This window comes from Canis lupus, chromosome 22, assembly GCF_048164855.1.
Source record: "Canis lupus baileyi chromosome 22, mCanLup2.hap1, whole genome shotgun sequence".
Lineage (NCBI taxonomy): Eukaryota > Metazoa > Chordata > Mammalia > Carnivora > Canidae > Canis > Canis lupus.
In genome coordinates this window covers 51,824,567-51,845,122 of record NC_132859.1, presented here as the reverse complement: position 1 = coordinate 51,845,122, position 20,556 = coordinate 51,824,567, and the positions used below count along the sequence as shown (strand labels likewise).

At 48.0% G+C, this 20,556-nt stretch overlaps 1 protein-coding gene across 7 annotated transcripts in view; it reads left to right on the top strand.

The window, feature by feature from the left end:
• SYNDIG1 (synapse differentiation inducing 1) overlaps positions 1-20,556 on the top strand; it is a 187,993-nt gene that overhangs the window by 103,669 nt on the left and 63,768 nt on the right. For all 7 annotated transcript variants that reach the window (XR_012015254.1, XR_012015253.1, XM_072793626.1 and 4 more), the window contains exon 3: positions 8,997-9,134. Coding sequence is in view for 5 of the 7 variants with exons in the window: in XM_072793626.1 (XP_072649727.1) it covers positions 8,997-9,134 (138 nt within the window). In the remaining 2 variants the exon portion in view is untranslated. The remainder of the gene's footprint in view (positions 1-8,996; positions 9,135-20,556) is intronic.

Genomic DNA, 20,556 nt, shown 5'->3' with positions numbered 1-20,556 from the left:
CTGGTTCAGCAGTTAATGATAATTTGACATGCTAAGGCTGGTTTGCAGTTGTAAACCAGCCCTCTGGGTTAGCCATTAAAGATTAGGTTCCTGTTTATTTCCCGGTCACTTGTCTGATGTGGGATAAGCCCTGGTTTTCTCAAGCAATGGAAAGTGGCCAGCACTCTGCATGATCTGGCTGTGAGCACCTCTCTCTCCCACTTTTCCCTCACTGTCTAGAGTCTTGTGCATGTACAGTGCTCCTGACCCAGGGCCTTTTCACACGCTGCACCCAAGTCCTTTACTGAGCAAGGGGCCTTCAGACAGGAACCTCGAATTCTTCACAAAATCTGAAGTCCAGTGTACAACTCAGTTATATCTATACTGTGGATAAAACACAAAAACATGAAAGTGAAAAAGTAACCTAATTACCAACACAGTGGTTGCTTGCTGTGCCCAGATCAGTTTTACCTGATTCGTGTGGTGTTCTTGGACACCGGGTCTTACGTGCATGATGCACATTTGTGCTTTGTGATTACTTGTGTGGAAGGGTGGGGTTTATCATCCTGGATACCCACATTTCTTATAGGCCCCCATCTCGTCCCAGGTGTTCACTGAGTGTGGTAATCTTGCTCCATCTGGTATTGCCCTCATTCAGACTTTTAGGGTATCTACTAACATCCTCATTTTCTCCATGGCCTCCGTAACAGGTGCTCCCTCTCCATAGCTCCTCAGGAGAAGAGGACCAAGAAACCCCCTGGCCTGGCCTCTGCCTGAGGACTTTCTCTGGGGACTGGGGGACCATCTGCCCCCAGGTCCCCTCACCTGATAACCACCAGGAGATGGTTCCTCCTGGTGGGCTAACTTTGGGAATGGTCTCACTCTGGCCTCCTGAGGTCCCAGCAGAACCAGGCTCCAGGTCATACAGGTGCCTGCCTCAATGACACACCGTTTATCAGCTGTGTTCCCAGATGTGTCCTACTTCTCCTCCCTGCCATTATCTCCTGCAGTCATCTCCCAGGAAAACAATGCACCTCAATCCTTTACTCAAAATCTACTTCTAAGGGAGCCACACTACAATGTGTCTCAAGAAAGCATTTTGCTATAAGCTGTTTCCCAGGGCCCCTGAGTACTTCCAGACCTCAAGAAGACCTAACCTGGTGGGGGAAGTCATAGAGGGAGCTGGTCCTCCTATCCTAACCACTGGAAAAAGTACCTGTATCTAGTTAGAAAACAAGGATTTAAATTAATAAAAATGAAATTGGCATGTTGAATACCCCTGTAGTGTGATCATGTCTTACCAATACACCCCACTTTTGGACAAACCAGGAGCAATACCCAGACTTAAATCTTAATGAACCTTATTTAATTCAGCTCCTATTTCCAGAACATTACAGATCTTAAGGCTTCAACCACCCTTAGATGATAGTTAGACACTTCCCAGACCAGAGATGAGTTTGTGGGACACCTGGGTGGCACAGTGGTTGGTCATGATCCTGGAGTCCTGGGATCAAGTTCTACTTCGGGCTCCCCATAGGGAGTCTGCTTCTCCCTCTGCCTATGTCTCTGCTTCTCTCTGTGCATCTCTCACGAATTAATAAGCAAAATCTTTAAAAAAAGAGACAGAGAGATGAGTTTGAGCACTTTGTCCAAGACAAGTAACCATCAGCAGAAGTTTCTCTCTCAATAACTGCTCTGTGTGGAGGAATGCCCGTCTCCCCAGGTGCTTCAGACCTGGCTGGAAACCTTGCCAGGGTGTTCACGGCCTCATTTGTTGGTCGCTCTCACTGAGTTTGCTGTCTGAAGGTAATGAATGCCAGATGCAGCCTGGCAGGAGTTCCTCCAGGAGTTGCCCTCTGGACACCTGAAGCCCGCCTCCAAAGGCTGAACCTTTTTAAAGGGAATTGCAGTCTCAAGGAAATCAAATCTATTGGTCTTGGGAACATAGCCTTCATGGGACTATAGTAGGAGCTAAGAGCCGAAACCCCTACCACAAAGGAGAACACAAACTTGGAAGAAATAGAACAAAGAGCATGGTTCTTAGAGGTGCCCGAGCAAGGGGTGTCTCTTTAGTTTCCACCATCCCATGCTTGCACACAGGGCCACTCTATTCCACACACTCTCCTGCAAATAATCTCCTTACATTATTTATGGTCGTCTGCTCTAACCCTGGAATCAAAGTGGGAGCTTCCTGAAGAGACAGGCAAGGTGGGAGGTGAGCACTGAGGGGTGGCTGACCCAGCACTATGTGCACCTGTTTTCACAGAGGTACCCTGGACTATGCATCATGGGAAGTGGGTCTTGTTCATTCTAGAACACCCCAGACAGCGCTGTGGTATTTACTATCCCTCCTGAGTTAACTTTATTTTCCCTCTGTCTTCAGAAAAATTTCATATTTTTGTGCTCTTAATTGGATTATTGCCTTCTAAAAATACCTCCCTCCTCAAGGAATGTGAAATTATGTAGAGAATATTGTGACAGATACTACCAGGAGGTAAAAAAAAAAAATTCTGAGTGATGCATCAATTCACTCATTTTCCATCTTTCCTCCCTCCCTCCCTCCCTCCCTCCTTCCTTCCTTCCTTCCTTCCTTCCTTCCTTCCTTCCTTCCTTCCTTCCTTCCTTCCTTCCTTCCTCTCTTTAGCTGAGAGCCATTTGTTTTCTAAAGTTTACTTGGGAACCCAACATGCATACAGAAAGAGGTAGAGCTGTTTAGGCAAAGGTGGGTTAGGTGTCTGAGGGCTGTCCTCACCCCTCCTCTGCCCCATCAGGAAGCCCCCACCCCACTGCATGAACTGCAGCATGGGAAACACCCCCCTTATTAAGTGAAAAATGATGCACCACTGGCATTGTCATGCACACAGTGATGTTCCCCCAAAAAACAAATACAGACTGTCATTACTGGAGCAAAATCAGACATGTTGCAATGAAGCATATGTATCTACTAGAAAGTCTTGTGTTTCTGTTCTTTGAACTGCCTTGATCAGTGGGGAGTTGAACAAAAAGTAATGGAATTCCCAGGTTTTAGGGATTAGAATAGAGTGAAGTACGTGTGATACTTTACTGGCACAGCACATAGTTTCATCTTCCAATGATGAGCCCAGGGTGTGAGTTTGGGACAATGACTGGTGAGTGTTGCTGGGGAAAATCTGGTTGTCTCTGCCTTGAACTGTTTCCATGCAGAGCAGTAGGGAGCTACTCCATGAAGCATGTGCTCCAAGCATCACATACTTGAAAGAGACTGGGGCAAAGGCTAGGGTTCTGTCTTCGTAATCTGCTTTGCTCCATGTCTGGGCTGATTCCCAAATTCTGAGCTCACAAATTCCTTGGCCCTTGCCAAACACTGGAAAAGGAGTGACAGACATGAACTTGAGATTCTTTCTGGGATAGTCTCTACCCACATGATGATGAATACAACTGCCAGGCCCTGCTGCCCTCCATCAGTGGTACCCCAGGCCTGTGACACCCCTGACCTCTTGCTCCTCCCTTCCTGTCCCCCTTCCACTCCCCCCACCCAGGCTTCCCAAGGGAGCCCAAAAGCCAAAAGCTCTTCCCAGCCCCTTGCCCCATTCTCCACTGGGCCATCCAAACGCAACAACACGTTCAGCGAACAAACTCTTCCAAAGTGGCCCAAAGAGGCTGTTTCACTATTGGAGTAGAAGATTTTGTTGGTTTATACTTACCCCCAATGCGTGTAGGAAATAATCTGTGTCTATAAAACAATTCCTACCTAGTAGGAGAAATTCAATTATACGTCCAAAATAATTAGTTAATAATTTGAATTGATGGGATCTCACACTGCTTGCAGCTGCTAGTCCATAGAATATTGGGTATGCATCTGACAGACACACAGAGGAGCTGCATCCCCCGGCCTGCATGCTCATGGTGGCTTCTCCTCCGCTCTGCTCATTAGTTGCCCTAAGTCAGCCTTGAACCTGACCAAGTCATCATTCTCCCCACCATCCCTGCAGTCTCGCCTGAATGGATAGTTAGGATGTGCACTCTGCTGTGCACAGGGAAGGCACTCCAAGTGGGAAGGAAGAGGAGCCAAGGAGGGCAGCAGGGCTGGAGGCAGCATATCCATGCGCACCAATAGCCCAAATGGAGAGAATCTCCTGGTTGCTCCAGCGCATCTGGGCCAACTCTGGGAGCTTCGCTGCTTCAGTTCATACTGTCCATGTCAGCTACATGCACATGCGAATTCTTCTTTCATTCAACACATGTGCTTTGGGTGCCTATTATGTGCCAGGCAATGTTCTGGGCTCTTAGGATAGTCATGAACAAAACATACAAAATTTTCTGCCCTTCTTATGCTTCAAGGAGGGGAGTCAAAGTAAAGGAGCCAGTGCCACCTGCAAAGGAGACACAGCAGGTAGGTAAGGGGATCGCAGAACAGTCTTACAGGGTATCTAGGGAAGGTGATGATGAGAAGTGGCCTTTGAATGAAGCCCCAGATGAAGTGAGGAAGCTGGTCATGTGTGTCTCTGAGGTAGAGAGTTCCAGGCTGAGGGAATAGCAAGTGCTAAAGCCCTGAAGCAGGTACACGCTGAGCATGTTGCAGGAATCGCAGAGAGTTCCCTGTGGGTAGAAGACAGTGAGGTTAGAGTTAATAGTGGTCAGATCCTCTAAGACAGTGCTGTCCAGTAGAATTTGCTGAGATGTTGCAAATGTTGTACATCTGTGCTGTCCAGTGTGATGGGCGTTAGCCTCCTGTGGCAGCTGAGCACTTGGCATGTGGTAATTTGACTGAGGAACTAATTGTTTGGTGTATTTGATTTTAGGTAATTTAAGTTTAAATAGATCCATATGGCTATGGCTGCCATGCTAGTCAACACAGATGTGTGTCTTAGCTGTTCTGAGGCCTCTGGTCTTGACCCTCAGTGAGGCGGGGCTGAGGGACCAGTGGCGAGGTCAGCGTCTTCGCAAGCAAGCTCAGGTGTTCCTATCCTGCTCTGCCACCTGCTCTTTGGGCGAGGTGCCCACGTTATGTGATTTCTCTATCCCTCTCCACGGGGATCTATGTGAGAATGAAGGAATGGCAGAGGCCCCCGCACCTGTTGACACATCTGTACCTCTATAATTTTCATTGTCAAATGACCTTGCTTGTTGTAGAAAAATGCTAAAACCCAGAAATGCAGAAAGAAAAAAAATCACCAATATCCTCATCATCCAGAAGCATCTAATTTCTGACATTCTGCACGAAATATAACTTATTCCACTTTCTACTCTAGTTTTTCACCTGAGTTTTTACAAACTTTCTGGGACAACAAATAAATGTTAATATCATGATTTTCCATAAATATATAGACTTCATTGTAGAATTCTTTTGTGATTTTGCTGTTTTTAAACAGTGCTGTCAAGAATACTCCAGCACAAACACCCCTACATGCCTGGAAAGGGAACCTCCGTGGGGAGCCCTGAATTCAAGCTGCCGGCCCAAGGCCCACAGCAGTCCCATCCTGCTCTGTGTGCCTCCACACTCTCCCTTGGGGCCACATAGAGCCGCTCTCCAGATGAGTAAGCAGCATCAAGGGGTTGGCAGATGTGTCAACCCCGGGGCATCATGCTTTGCATTATGACTGTTTTATTAAAATACCCCAAGTGGAGGGGAAAGGAAGGGAACCCCAAGTGGACAAGAGCTGCCAGTCTGAGTGGAGGTGATGGACATAGGCAGAGAATGGGCCATTTTTTGGGTGCCGGTGGAGCAACAGGCACAGCTGAGGGACCTGGCAGCCGCTTCCTCTGCCCGTGCCCTCAGAATGGGGCCTCCGCAAGAGCTGTAAACCCCCTTGGGGAATGCTCTCAGTATACCTTGCAATTCTCTGATCTGATGACCTGTGAAGAGGATTTTTAGAAAATGTATTCCCTGTTTGGTTTATTGGTATCTATGTAGCCTCACCTAGGCTGGCCTCCTCCCCTCTCCTCCCCTCCCCTCCCCATATGGTGGCAAGATGCCCATGGCTGCTTATACCCACAGAACAACCACTGACAGAAGACAGAACATAAAATGAACTGGGCTGTTTCTTTCTGCCCTGTAATTTGTCTGAATTTTTAAAATCTATTTTAATCAAAATTGACTAATTATTTTGGTACCATGTAGCCACAACTTTGCAATTTACAGAGTGTGATTCCCTTCTGCTTCTAAATAAAAATCTGTGAAGATTTTGGGGGAGTGCCCTGAAATCTAATTCTTTGCTTCCTGGGGTTAGTGGTGTAATTCTAAGCAGATTCCGAAAATGGAAGTCGGAGCTCAGCGCACCTAGGTGGTCTGTGGCAACAGTTCACAAGGCACTGGCCATGTGACAAGGAAAGCTCTCTCTGCCGACTGCTGCCACTGGCCCCCCTCTCATCACTGTGGAACAGCCAGTCTGGATTCAGTTATTGGAATCCCTGCGGTGGGCGGGGCAGAGGGGCACCTTACCTTTGGGCAAGGGGCAATTGAGCCCATGCAGGGTTTGCTTTTTGCCAAGCGGTTGCTGCCCAGCACGGCCTACAGTACGGAATTCTGGAAAGAGTGGCCACTGACTATATAGTTCTGTGATTCAGTAAGACTTTTAGCTCTCAGGGCCCAGCTTTGTCCTTCATAAAATAGAAATAACAATAAAAATAGTAACAATACCTATTTCTAGAGTTGCTGTGAGAATCCAGCCAACACAGATATTAAAACTCTTAGTAAACTAAAACAGAAAGGCCCATATAAGCCAAGAAACTAAAATATCCATAGTCTATGGGTTGTTGGCTGTGTGCAAGCACATCCACCGGCAGCATCCTGATCTGTGAGTGGGAAGTTCAGGAGCTCAGTGTCTGAATCTAGGACTGGGAGAAGTGCTGCCCCTTTATACTTGGTCTTCCACCCCTTTCAGGGGCTCCGTGGCTATGGCCTGCCCTGCCGTTGTCACTGTAGGCTCCCTTCCCAGCCCTCACCAGCTCCTCAGACAGAGGACCTTCTGTGTGGCCGCAAAGCCACCCCCACAGCTCTGAAATGCCAAGTCCTACATCCAGAGTGAGAGTCTAGAGGCCAAGGTGTTGACAGGAGACCACAGCCGTGAGGATGCTCAGGCTCAGCCTGGAGCACTGCACTCCTCCATTCAGATCAAAGATTGTGGCTTCCCAGCAGGTTGGCACATGTGCATTTCTCTCTCACCAGCCCTCCTGTCCCAGGTCTCACTTGTGAGTTGTGCATTCCTGGGGCTGCCTAGTACCCTTCCAGGACAGACATAAGGACCATAATTTTCATTTCCCTTCATTGTTTGGGGAACCACATGGAAAGCAGTGCTACAAGAGTGAAAAGAAGAGTAATTTCACAGTTGAGGCTCTATGGAAGGGAAGCCATGTGGCTCGAGACTCACAGAGGGGATGTGACCCCAGTGGCCGGTGACTCCCCGGGTCAAAAGGCCTCCCTGGCAGGAAGGAGCCAGACCTTGTGACAAGGGATGCCTCCTGGCTCCCCGACCCACTGTCCCTACAGTATGTGTGCATGTGTGCATGTATGATGGGTGGAGGGGGGCTGCATAGAGAGTGCATCATCCACTTCAAGCATGAGCCCTCTGGGGAAGGTCCTTGTTTGTAATTTGAATGAGACCTTCAGAATTTGCCTGCTCTCCATAACTACACAGAAATAGCCCTAGCGGGAAGTTTCTATTAATTCCCTGCAGCTCCACGGCTGTCTGCACACTGCTTGGAGGCTCTGAGTGGCAGTGATACATGCATTTACTTAACCAAAATAGGGAGGGACCCATGATCACGTGGGGGCTTTGTCTGTCCATCTGTGTGTGGGAATGTCAGGGGAGGCACATGGAGGCACTGCTGGGGTGGTCCTGGCAGCAACAGCCTCCCTCTGTGCAGCTTAGTGTTCACACATGGTGTCCGCCTGAGTGTTTGGTGCCTCAGGTCACCACCTGCCCCTGAAGCCACCTGAGGAAGTGGGCAGTGTGCCTGCAGTATGCACCAAATGCCTCTGCCCTGCATCCTCAGGCTGCATGTTTAACAACCACTGGCGCTGGCAAAGGGAGTGAGGAAGCTAATGACCCTCTTTCAGGAAGAAATGCTCCACTTCTTTTTTAGGAAAGAAAATCTGGAGTAAAATGCAGTTCCATCTTTGCATAAAATAAGCACATAGATAGGCTGGCCCTGGTTTTGGATGAGTCAGCGTGAGTGTGCCATGTTGTGATGAGGAGAGAAAATTCATTATGGGGGCCCAGAAAATGGAATAATCCATGAGGCAAAAAGCGTCCTTTAGGCATGGCATCTAGAGGTGGGGGTGCTGGCAGGACAGCAGCCATCTAGCATCCTGGAGCTGGTGAGCTTTCCCCGGGGATGTTGGGTCCATGATTCCCATTGCTGGTGAGTGCTGAAGTCTTCTGAGCTGTTTTTTACAAATCCCTGCGCCAGTTGCCAACTCCTGCACCAGACTCTCTGGGAGGCTATCTGAACCCACAGGCCCACCAAGCGGCCTTGTCCTGGAGGAGCTTTCTCACAGAAGCAGTTCATGCTTCCAGAGGAGCATGAACACCCAGGGCTGACACTAGGCTCAGCAGTGTCCTAACTCAGATCAGAGTCTAAGGAAAGGAAAGGGGTTCAGAGAGTGCCTCCTTGCCCCACACCAGCCCTGCCTAGCCCTGTGAACCGGTTTGAAGTCTTAGAATAAAGGGAGGAGTCCACATGCTGGACTCTGAGAGTGCCCATCCCATCTTTGCATAGATTAATCCTCTACTCCGACTATGTGTCACTGGATCCCAAAGATCTGTGAAATACTGGACTTCCATAGGATTTGGTCTTCTATGGAACAATCCAAGAACCAAGTACTTGGTATTTTTCTCCTCTTGTTCTTGATAAGGATCTCCTAATAAGGGCTTCCTTTCTAGGGGGAAGTATACTTGCAGGTGATAACAACAGTGACCTTTTCCAGGAGGGTTTGCTCTGTGCCAGGGTCAACACCCATGTCCAGGGCATTGTACAGGGACCCTGTTATTAATGCTGTCTTCTCCTGTCCCATACCTACCCTTTCTCTCTTGCAGAGCGACTACTCAAGTGACACAGAGAGCGAGGACAACTTTCTCATGATGCCCCCAAGGGACCACTTGGGCCTCAGTGTCTTCTCCATGCTCTGCTGCTTCTGGCCTTTGGGTATCGCGGCCTTCTACTTGTCTCATGAGGTAAGCCTGTCTCGGTCGGTCCCACACGCAGCACACCCAGGCTGCTGAGAAGGAGAACCCAAGAAGCCTTTGTAGCCCATGCTATCGCGGGACACTTTATGGTCAGAGGACAGGCTGACAGAGGCCAGGAGGCCTCAACACAGAGTGCTGGGACTGCCCCAGGTTCCCCAGAGCAAGACAGGCAGCCTTCAGGAAGAGGGCTTCCTGCCAGACATGTGCTGGGAGTTCTGCCTTGGAGGAGGCACCTGGGTTATGCCTGCAGGACTGACCCAGGGCTGAGAGGCGCTATGCCCAGGGCAAAGACTTCCAACTTACCAGGAAAGGAGGTGTGAGTATGGGTGGTTCTCTGTGGACAGCCTCATTCATATAAAATAGGTTCTAGTTTCCAGCAGCCTGTGCCTACTCCTCCATAGCTAAAGCTCTGTTAGAGGAAGTGGCGCATCCTACCTTGAGTCCTGCTCTCCTTCCTCCAGTGTGAGGGCTCCTGAAGGTCATGGGGGGGGGGGGGGGCTTTTTCATGCAAAGCATCCTCCCTGTTGTTTCTTCTTGGAAGCCAGGCTTTGAAAAATGTTCTCTAGCAAATGAAGAGTATTCATGCAGACACTGGCCCTGTGCTGGTTTTTATTCATCAAAAGGACACATTTGAGGCTGCCAGTCACAGTGTTTTGACATCACCACACCCACCTGGTCATCCCAACCAGACCAGTGGAAAGGCAGCTCCCTGGGTCAGTGGGGTGAGTGTGGCACCCACACTCATGTGTGTCCTTGGGGCATGCCCAGCATCCCTCAGTGACCGGGGCTCCATCTCCAGCTTCTAGGGTTTTGGGGTCCGGCTGCAAACAGCCAACTCTGGCAGGTCTTGTGTTTGAAACATTTATTTCTCCTGGCTTGAAAACAGGTCCCATGGCCAAGCCCTGGTTTTGTTTGGTGAGAGCAGAGTCCCTTGATACATTTTTCTTTCTCTCCTCCACCTTCCATGATGTCACAGAGGATCAGGGGAGAGCAGGTGCTTCTTAGCAGGGACTCTGGAGAGGCCCTTCCAGGAGGGATGAAGCAGGGCTCTGCCCAGCGGTGTTCTGTTGTCCTGATTCTAGAAGGCGGTGGGTAGGATGGAGGAGGGGAATGGTCCTGCACTGCTGGGGTTGGGCTGAACCCTAGCTCCATATCCTGCTTGGTCTGGAGGCTCCAGCTGAACTTCACTTTTGTGAATTTGTCCCATAAATGCCAAAGACTCCCTTGTCTGGGGGGAATGAGCATGGGCCAAGAAGCAAGACTGTAGGGGTGGCTGGCTGTGGGGCAGAGTCAGGCCTAGGTGTACCTTGTCCCCAAGAGGGGGACATGAGCCCTACTGCATGAGTGAGGATTGGGAATACAGTAAGATCTGGAAAGAGGTATGTGCACAGATGCCCCCAGTGTGTGGAACATGCTCTGAGGAAGACCCCCAAGGCCCGGGGCCTGCCCGCTCCTGTGTAAACTGTACTCTGAACCTTGGTGAGCATGCTGCACATAGGCCAGGCTAGTTTCACTAAGAAAGAGAAGGACAGGGGTGTGGAGCAAAGAAAATCAGCTTATTACACATCACACATCACAGGCAATTCCGGCTTTTCCCATGAGCTGCACGTGTGACATCAGCCCACTCCCCTGCATCCTGGTCCTGCCATCTGGAGTGGTGAGGTACAGAGGGTCACTCCCCACCTCCTGGGCCAACCCTGCTGAGAAAGCTCTTTACCCACCCAGGCTGGAAGGCAGGAGCGGGGGAGTACTATCTGCAAGCTGTGCACAGTCTTCGAAGGATTGTTCACTTAATAAAAACTGAGGCCCAATTGCCAAGACTGGCATTTAGATTCTTTCTCAGAAAGTAATTTTATTCTTCACAACTTAAGAACCTCTTACTTGGGGCTGATATATCATGACATTTAACACCTTCAGTGGTAAAGACCATTCTGATTATTTGTTTAATGTTGAATGTGCAAAACAGTGTCTATGGAGGCCTTGGATCACAATGCTCTGAGTGAGAAGTACTTTTGAGAAGTTCAGGGGTTGTCTGCAGCAGAGGAATTAGAAGAGGGGCTCTGGGGTCCCTCTGGCTCCCAGTGCCTCCTTTCACAGTGCTATGAGCACGGGTTTCCTTCAGTGGAACCCCAGCCAAGAAGAAGTATCACGTTTCATAGAGAGCTCTGTGTGGGTGCATGCCCTTCACATGGCCCGTGTCCAGATCCTTCTCCCTAGGCTGAGACCCACACCCACAGTGCTCGCTGCTTTCCAGCCCCCAGGTTTGGCAGTTCTGGGCTTTCCCGCAGGCCCGGGGGCGGGCAACCAGCCCTGGACACACCTCACTCCCAGTCCCACCGTCAGGCGACCAGGCAAACCATTGTGCCTCTTCAGTCCAACTGCAGACAGAAAGTCTGCAACAGGCATCTGAGGAGAGCACTCAGCAGCCAAGGGGAGGGTGTGGGGCACACATAGAACAGACACATTCTGAGAGTCATTACATGGAATTAAATCAGTGATCTCCCGAACAAGGCCAGCTGGGAGTCCCCGCCGTCACCGCAGAGGAGAGCCTGGAGCCAGTCTCTCTGTGATCTTCATGGGTTGCTTGCAGTGCCTCCTGCCCTCAGGTGTGGGCTGCTGGCCAGTGCTGCCAGGGTGGAGCAAACTGCCTGTCTGTGAGGGCAGGACCCCTGAAGTTCCATACACCATTCACAAGGAAATCTTTGACATCCAAGTGTGACTTTGGGTGATTTTTTTTCCCTTTTATCATAGATCCTATCTCGGTGTAGTTACTGACAATTAGATCATGTCTGTGCATTGTCAAAACAACCACTCAGCCAACCACTCAGGAACATGTGCATCCATTCCAGGCAAACAAAACAAAGCAAATCTCAGTGATTAGATGACATGGGGCAGCGGGGAGGAGAATTAAGAGGTTCCCTGGACTTACAAAATCCAGCTTATTTTTTATTCTGCCTTATTCCAGCTGGGTCCAGGTCAGCAGGCAGTTTTACCACACCTCACTTTCCAGATCCATAAAATGGTATCAAAATAACCTATGGCATGTAGCCAGCGAGGTCAGGGAAGTGACGTTAGAGAGAGTCCTCACAAGGTTCCTGCAAAGCAGCAGGTACTGTGACCATGCTTTACTGCACATCCCAGCTGTCTATCTGCACATGTGAAGGGACACCTGGAAGAAGACAGAGGATATTTTCTCCAACAGATTTTATAATTCAAAAAGGTTAAGTAAAAGTAACAATAGTACTGAAAGTGCTAGTAAACTAACTGCTGAGCACATAACATGGGTGCTGGTCCCATGTTAAGTACTGTGCACCTGCTTTCTCAGGGCATGGTCTTGACCAGCAGCATCAACATAGCCAGCACAGTTTAAAATGCGCATTGTCTGGCCTCACCGCAGGCCTGTTCCATCAGAGCATCTGGGGGTGGGGCCGGGTAATCTGCATTTGAACATAAGAAATCTGTGACTCAACACTACCATCATATAACTCTATAAGCATGAAATTGGAGGCAGTGAGGTCAGATGGTGTCCTAAGGCTAGAATGGCTGGCAGCGATCTGGGATTCCCAGTAGGGCCTGGTGCGGAACCACCTCTGGATGAGGTGGCTGGCTGGGCCGTCAGGATGGAGGACTTGACATGGAGACCCGTGGGGGAATGGGCATGGCAGTCATCTCCAACCTTATTTTTCTCCAGCTGCATTAATTGTTCAATCCAGTTCTCAGTGCAAGCAGGTTTTATAAACCAATTTATAGAGGGCAAAGTGTTGTGTGCAGTTTGGGGAGATCCATCTAGGAACTGATGCTTCTGAATAATGTGGAGGATAGAAATGAATCCCTAATTTGCTGAGTGAGTGCTGTGGGCTGGTTATTACACACACTTTTTTCTATTTAATTTTTGCAATGAGTTTGAAAAGTGGGCCGTTATTATCCTCATTTTGTGGATGAGAAAACTGAAGTTTCAAAGGATTAAATGATGTATAGAAATTGGAGAGGTAGCAACTATGGGTACATGATACAAATATTGATAGTTCTAATCCTTAAAGTCCAATCTTCTGCAGTATAATTTTGACAATTATCTGTTTGCAAACAAAAATAGAAGTGCAGTACTTGCTTCTAAATCCACCATCCCCACCCTGCTTGCAGAGGGTTGCAATGAGAAAGGTCCATTCTAGACAGGATTGTGGTGCTTGCCCTCAGCATCCTCAATCACCTCCACAGGGCAGATACTAGTGAGACAGAGGCTAGGGACCATCCCCGAGGAGGCCTTGGGTCAGGACCTGCGCAGGCCAGAGGGTTGCATGTGCTGCATCTGCTGCGAAGGTTGCCTACATCCCGGTATTTATTATGTCTTGATTTCATTTCATTTTATAAAATGTTTCTTTCTTTTACTAACTGCAATATTATAACAGTAATTAAACGAGAAAAGGGTATTAAGAATCAGATTATGAATTTTATGAATAGCACTAGCAAAGGGAATTGGACAAATTGGGGAGGGGGGGAATCTCTCTATCGTATAAAACCTAGAAGAACAAGAGTCCAACCTGGCCTGTAATAGTGTCCTTAAAATCCAGTGATTCATGTGATATTTATTGAGCACCTACTGTGTGCTCTGGTGCAGAACGAAGCAGTGAACGAAGCAGCTTCACAGAGCTGACATTCTCATGATGAGAAGTAGAGAACATGCAAAAGTAAATTTATAGAGTGTCCAATAATGATACATTATACAGAAGAAAAGTTAAGTTGGAAACAGATACGGAGCATACATTTTTAAATAGGGTGGCCATGGAAAGGCTTGCTGAGGCTGTGACATCTCATAATGAAACTACAGGCTGACCCATGCAGACCTCTTGAGGAAGAGCATCCTGGACAAAGGGACAGCCAGTGTGGCCCTGTGTGGGGAACCTGCCTGGTGCATACAGGGAATAATGTGGAAGCCGGTGTGGCTTCAGCAGGTGCCCTTTGGGTGTGGAGGAGGAAATGAGCCAAGAGGAGCAGGTGGGGACCGAACTCACAGGGCCTTTTAGGTTATCACAGTGATTCAGGCTTTTTCTTTGGCTTTTTCTTTGGGAAGCCATGGAAGTGTTTGAGCAGAGGAAAGACACCACCTGTCTACACTCTATCAGGGGAGCATGTGGAGGGCAAGGGTAGAAGCAGGGACACCGTGCTGGAGGCTGGTATGATCATCCAGGAGTGGATCATCCAGGGCAGTCTGGACCACAGTCATGGTTGGGAATTCAGTGAGAGGGAGAGAGACCAGGATGGCTTTTGGAAGAATGGCCAACAGATTTCAGTTGTGGGCGTGAGGCAGAGATAAGGGAAGGAGCCTCTGGAAGATAGGTTCTGCTGGCTGGAGGGGTATACTGTGTTCTAAGGGAGCAGGTGGAGCTGGGCTTTGACACTGGCAGGTTTGCAATGCCTGTTAGCCTCCAAATGGAGACATTTAGCAGGCACCTGGTTGTGCACATTTGGTGTTTGAGGGAGGACAGGAATGTAAGATGAGGTCTAAGCATTAAGCTTCCAGCGATGAGGAGGCTGGTGACAGCATTGGCAAGAGCAGTTTCAAGGGTGCTAGCAGCAAAAGGCCATGCCGGTGGGCTCAGGAGAAAACAGAGAGAACCATCCAGGAATGCTGATATGTGCTTCTGGAAACCAGGACAGCAGGCACTGTGTAGGGGGCATGAGAGGAGCTTGTGGTGCTGGGAATGCTCTGCTTCTTGATCTGCGTGCAGGTTACACACATGCCAGCATCCCCACGAGTGTAACACTCAGTAAGTGAAGAGCGACTCACTTATTGAGCATCACATTTACTGATTTGTGCACTTTTCTTTAGATATGTTATACTTTAACCAAAGAGTTTTTAAAGAGATTTTTGGATTTTGGATTTTGGAAGAAGATTTTGGAGGGGGCACCTGGGTGCAGTCAGTTAGGAGCCCAACTCTTGGTTTCAGCTCAGGTCATGATCTCAAGGACATGAGATGGAACCTCCTGTTGGCTCTGCACTCAGCACAGAGTCCGCTTGGGACTCTCTCTCTGTCTCCCTCTGTCCCTCCCACTCGTTCTTTCTCTCTGTCTCTGTGTTTCTCTGTCTCTCTCTCTTTCTCTTTCTCTCAAATAAATAAATAAATCTGTTTTAAAAGGATTATGGGGAGATAGCCATTGGGTATGGTGTATCAAGTCACCTCTTTTGAAGAGTTTTGCTGTAAACAGGAACAGAAAGGGGGAGTAGTTAATAGTAGAGGTGATGTTAAGAAAAATCCTTTTAAGTGGAAGACATGGTAGCATATTTGTATGCTAATGAACATGATCCAACAGAGGGGGGAAAGAATTTCTGGGGAAATGATCTCAAGTGGGGTGGGGCACAGGATGAGAAGCAGAAGCAGTTGTCATCCTTAGGAGTGCATGGGCTCCTGCAGAGCCACAGGAGGTGGATGGGGGCCCCAGGGCCTTCAGCAGCACAGGAAGCTAATACAGGAGCAGGGGTTGATGTCTGGGGACCTGGAGGCGAGGTAGAGCATGGCAGGATTGTGGTTGGTGCCTGATCCCATGCACATGCCTTGGCAGCCAGGCCCTGTGCAGGGCTCCCCTTCCAGGGCCCAGGCAGAGGGGATGCACCAGGCCTGAGGAAGACCACAGAGCAAGAGCTGTAGGGACTCAGTATGTAGGCAGAGAAGCAGGTGTGAGGACAGGGTACGGAATCTTGACAAAATAAGAAGGGAAGGGAGGGTGTGAGGGCAAGGGGGAGGGGGCAGCAGGAAGTGCTGCAGCACCATGTGTCTGCTGGGCTCAGGCACCGTGCCCTTCACTCCTCCCTATGGTAGGCATCTGAGGAGGGTCCTCCTATCCCCATCCTCAAGTGAGGAAATAGGTCTGGAGGAGCCAAGTAGCCAGTCCCAGTCACATGTCCAGGGGCAGAGCCAGAGTCAGCTCCTAGCTCCCCACCCAGCATCACTGCCTATCTCCAGGTTGTGCTCAGTAACTATATGCTTGGTGACTGATTACCCCCAAATAGGGCTCGGGTGTTAGAAGAAACCATGAGCCTTGCTTTAGACATTATAAATACTCATATAGGAAAGAAATAGGTAAGTCTAGAATCCTCTCCTCTTGTTTTCTTAGTGAAATAACAGCCCTGATTATAGCTCCTAGGGATATGTCTGCCATTCCCCCTTCTGACTCTGTGAGGACTGGATAATATTAAATCATGGGAGAGAACCAGGCAATTGTGAGTAACAATATTCCCTAAAGGTACTTATTATTTTTCCTGAACTTGAATTGCCTAGCAGAGTGGAAACACAAGTCAAGTACATTGTAGACTTTTTCCCTCTGAATAAGTGACTGTACGAATTCTGCAAAGCTGGAGGGAAACGATCATGGCATCTGGGGTGTGAAAACCTGCCACTCAGATCGGCCCTGGCAGAAGACGCGATCACTGTCCAACGGGACTGGAATGCTTCCCTCCTGAATCTCCACCTTGGACATTAATACTAATTGATTATGGCTGATTCATAGGCTTCTTGTCAATGTTTTCACCCCATTTCCCAGCAACACCCCAAACTTTTCTATCATCACTCTCAAGACATCATGCCTCTCAAAGAGAGTGAAGACATGGCTTCCCTGCAGGCAGCCAAATAATGCTATTTGTTGGATTTGCTTTCATCCAACGTCCAAGTGGCTCTTGAGCCACTTCTCTCTTGGAGCTGAGAGAACCACCCCGCGGGACCACCGGGACTTGGATAACTTGCCCCATCTTCCACTTTATTGATACCGAAAGAACAAACTGATCTGCCCTTTGAAAAATGACATTGGTCAGATGATTTAAAAACATGAAGCAGGAAACTTGTGCTCATTGCCTAGACTTCTGACCTCTTGCAGCTGAAATGATTCCCATGCTGTGTGTGTGTTTATTTTACCAGAGGGACATGGAGAGATGATTAAATGTGAAGACATCTTTTTCTTTGTAACATTGCTTCTCCACAGCACCCACACAGGTGGTTTCCTACAAGTGGCTTCTGGGTCCTTGCCCTTCCCCCCTCCAGGCACCTGCAGATATCAATGACCATTAGCTGGACACCTTCATGTTTTAGTCTCTGTGCCAGCTGCAGAGCACAGGGATGTCACTCCCTGGCCACACACGTGGTTCAGGCAGTCAGTGAAGGGGCACCAGCTCTTGTTCCAGGGATGCAGGGAGCTTCAGGGTATCTGGGGCATGCTGAGGCAATGGCATTGTTTCCACCGTGGGAGATCAGGGAAGAGATTGCTCCTGAATTTCCTCCTCCTTCCTTCATTACCCCCAGCTTTTCACCCAAGGTCTACTCATGGTGTTCCAGAATGCATTTGGAGGAGCCGTCTTGGCAGCACTGCTCAGAAGATGGAGGATGGATGTCCACTGTGCATTTGTCTGCAGCTGAACATGCAAGCCAGGAGGGAAGAAATAGTGTACACAGAAGAGATTCTGGTTTTATGTTATGGGAAAGGCTGGCTGCATGTGCTTTTCCTTGGTTCTGTTCTAATATTTCAGGACATACTTTAACCTCCTTGGGGACTGCACCGTTCCATGTTATGTCTGATTCTGAAAGAACTACAGTTATTCCTCAGTATATCAATTTGGCCTCATTCTCTAGGAGATGCTGGGCTGCAAGGGGGCAAGCCCTTGCTGCGGTGGCCGAGTGAGGCCCTGGCTTGGCCCGTGGGGGCTTGTACGCAGGCATTGCTTCCCCTGTGGGGCCCCAGAAGATGCCTGACACCATTGCACAGGTTGATGGGCACCAATCAGAGGGGTCTGCCAGCCTCCTGGACTTGCCCCAGGCTCTCTAGACATGGAACCTCAGCAAAGTTGAGGTTTAGAGCTACAATCCCAGGCCAATGAAAGTGAGGGAGAATGGAAACAATGCACAGAAGGAAGGAGAGAAATGCAAGTGCCTTAGCATGCTGGCCACCACCTCTCAGCACAGGACCTTTCTGGCAGGGGCCACTGAAGAGGGAATTTGCCCCACTCCCATGGCCACACACAGGTAGAGTGAGGTGGCTGCCTGGGCTGTAGTGGGGGGAAAGGCCTGGGGCAGAGCAGGAGGTGAGCAGCCTGAGGCAGGAGGCTAAGGGACTCTGACGTGCAACAGATGTGTCTTGTATCCCTCCTCTGGGAAGCACAGGTACTGAGCTAGTCACCTGGGCATCCAGCAACCTGAGAATTTATCCCCTGTTATCCCCAAGGACTACCCTTCCTCCAAGGACTCAGGAGCATTGAAGACTCCCTGTGGTCTGAACCAGACCTGACTCCAGAAGTATAGTAGGTGATATAATAAGCTGACATCCAGTCTTTCTTCTTTACTGGACGAGAGCAGCACCCTTCCATGGAACCAGGAAGACAGTAAGGGCATTGACTTCAGTTGAGCTGGGCAGTGTGCAAAATGCTTTATGGGCACCTCATTATCACAAAGGCCCTATGAAACCAGGTACCAGTATTATCACCATTTCACAGATGAAAAAGGTGGGTAGACCCTGTTCACATCAGGGTCTGTGCTATTTATGAATCCTTCAGATACACTCAGAACCACTTCAGAATAAGTTTCAGTCGATCACATTTCATCCTTGCAAGGACCACTGGCCAACAGCCAGGTAGGTTCTCTCTGGCCCAGCAAGTGAGGAAGCTGAAGCTCAGCACGTTTGTTTAAATTTTTCAGGATCACAGCAGCAGGTTAACTGCACACCAGAAGGGGCTCCTGGGGGAGAGGTCCTAAGGAAACACTGCGATGCCAAGAGAATTCTTCTGTGCTGTGCCCACATTTGGTGCCTAGGCATTCTAATTCAACCTCAACCATGCTCCCTTTTTTTTTTTTTTTTTTCGATTTAATGCTGATAGATTTGGGTTCCCATGTAAAAATTATTTTTTACTAACTTTCTTATCAGTCCCCATTTATCCTTCCAACAAGACCCAGTTTGTGGCTTTAAAAATTATCCCAGGTTGTTTGTTGGAAGAATCAGCCGAATAATTTCTTTTTTATGTCTTCATTTATTATAATGTTGAGCTCTCCAGGTGTGGGACATATTGTTATACATTTCTGAAAGTCAGAAAAATGGAAAAGGACTACACAGAAAGTAGCCCCAAATGCGAGCAACGAATTGATTTTCTCTCCTCCTTCACACGAGTGTGTTTGTGTTTGTTTTTGGGGGGGTTTTATGGGTTTTTTTTAAAGATTTTATTTTTAAGTGGTTTTTACCCCCAACGTGGGACTTGAACTCACAACCCTGAGAATTACATACTTTACCCACTGAGCCAGCCAGGTGCCCCTATTTGTGTGTTTGTTTTAACACCATTAATGTGAAGATGATTTTCAAAACATTCTTAGTTTGAAAATACACTTGAAATAGTACACGTACATAATTTTATAGCTTTACAAATTATTGTAAAGCACATGGCCAAGTAACCATCGACCTGGGTCAAGAAATAAACTATCCCCAGTGTCCTCCCTGCCACATTCTTCCCGATCTTGGCCCCGCCCCCACCAGTGAGCACTGGGGTGACTGTCATAAGACTTACTTCTTTGCATATCTTTGTTATTTATCACCTAAGTTCATATCCCCAAGCCCTCATTGCTTTATCTTTGCAGACTGCACTTGCAAAAGTTTTGTTGAATTTAAGTGACATCCTCATCCTGTCTTGGGTGTCTACGGGAAGATTTCCAACCTCAATAGTAATGTAGAATCTTTCAGATACCTTATTTTTTAATCATGAAAGGATGTTTAATTTATCAAAAGCTTTTTGTCAAATGAAAAAAATATGTGAGTGTTTTCCTTCGATTACAATGAGGTTAAACTGCACTGGCTGATTGGAAAATGTTAAACTGACCCTGCATTCATTACCCCGTTTTTCTGTTCTCTGAAAGTTTATATAAAACTGAAATGGTTTATTTGTTGTCTCTTTCATGGCACTCACTGGCGGACTATCTGGGCCTGGAGTTTTCTTTGTAGGAAAACTTTTAATTACTGATTTAATGTATTTAATATTGATAAATAAATGAAAGTTGTATTTTTCTAGTATTTTGTCAGTTTCATCTACATGATCAAACTTATTAATCTTTTCAAAGTATGAATTTGGGCCTTTCTTATTTCCTTTTTTAGATATACATAGATAGATAGACAGATACAGATACCTCCAAGAAGATATTACTGTTACTGTTTTATATTGTCAGTATTTATTTGCATGTATCCACATACTCCACTTACTTCATTCCTTATTCCTTCCTAAATCTTTGACCTTTCAGCTTGAATAGTGTTCCTTTTATCTGGAGAACATCCTTTAGAATTTCCTTTAATATGGGTCTGCTGGTGAAATGCTGTTTTGTGTCATTGAAAATATTGTTTTATTACTTTATATTTTTACAGGTGTTTTCACTAGGTATAGAATTCTGGGTGGCAA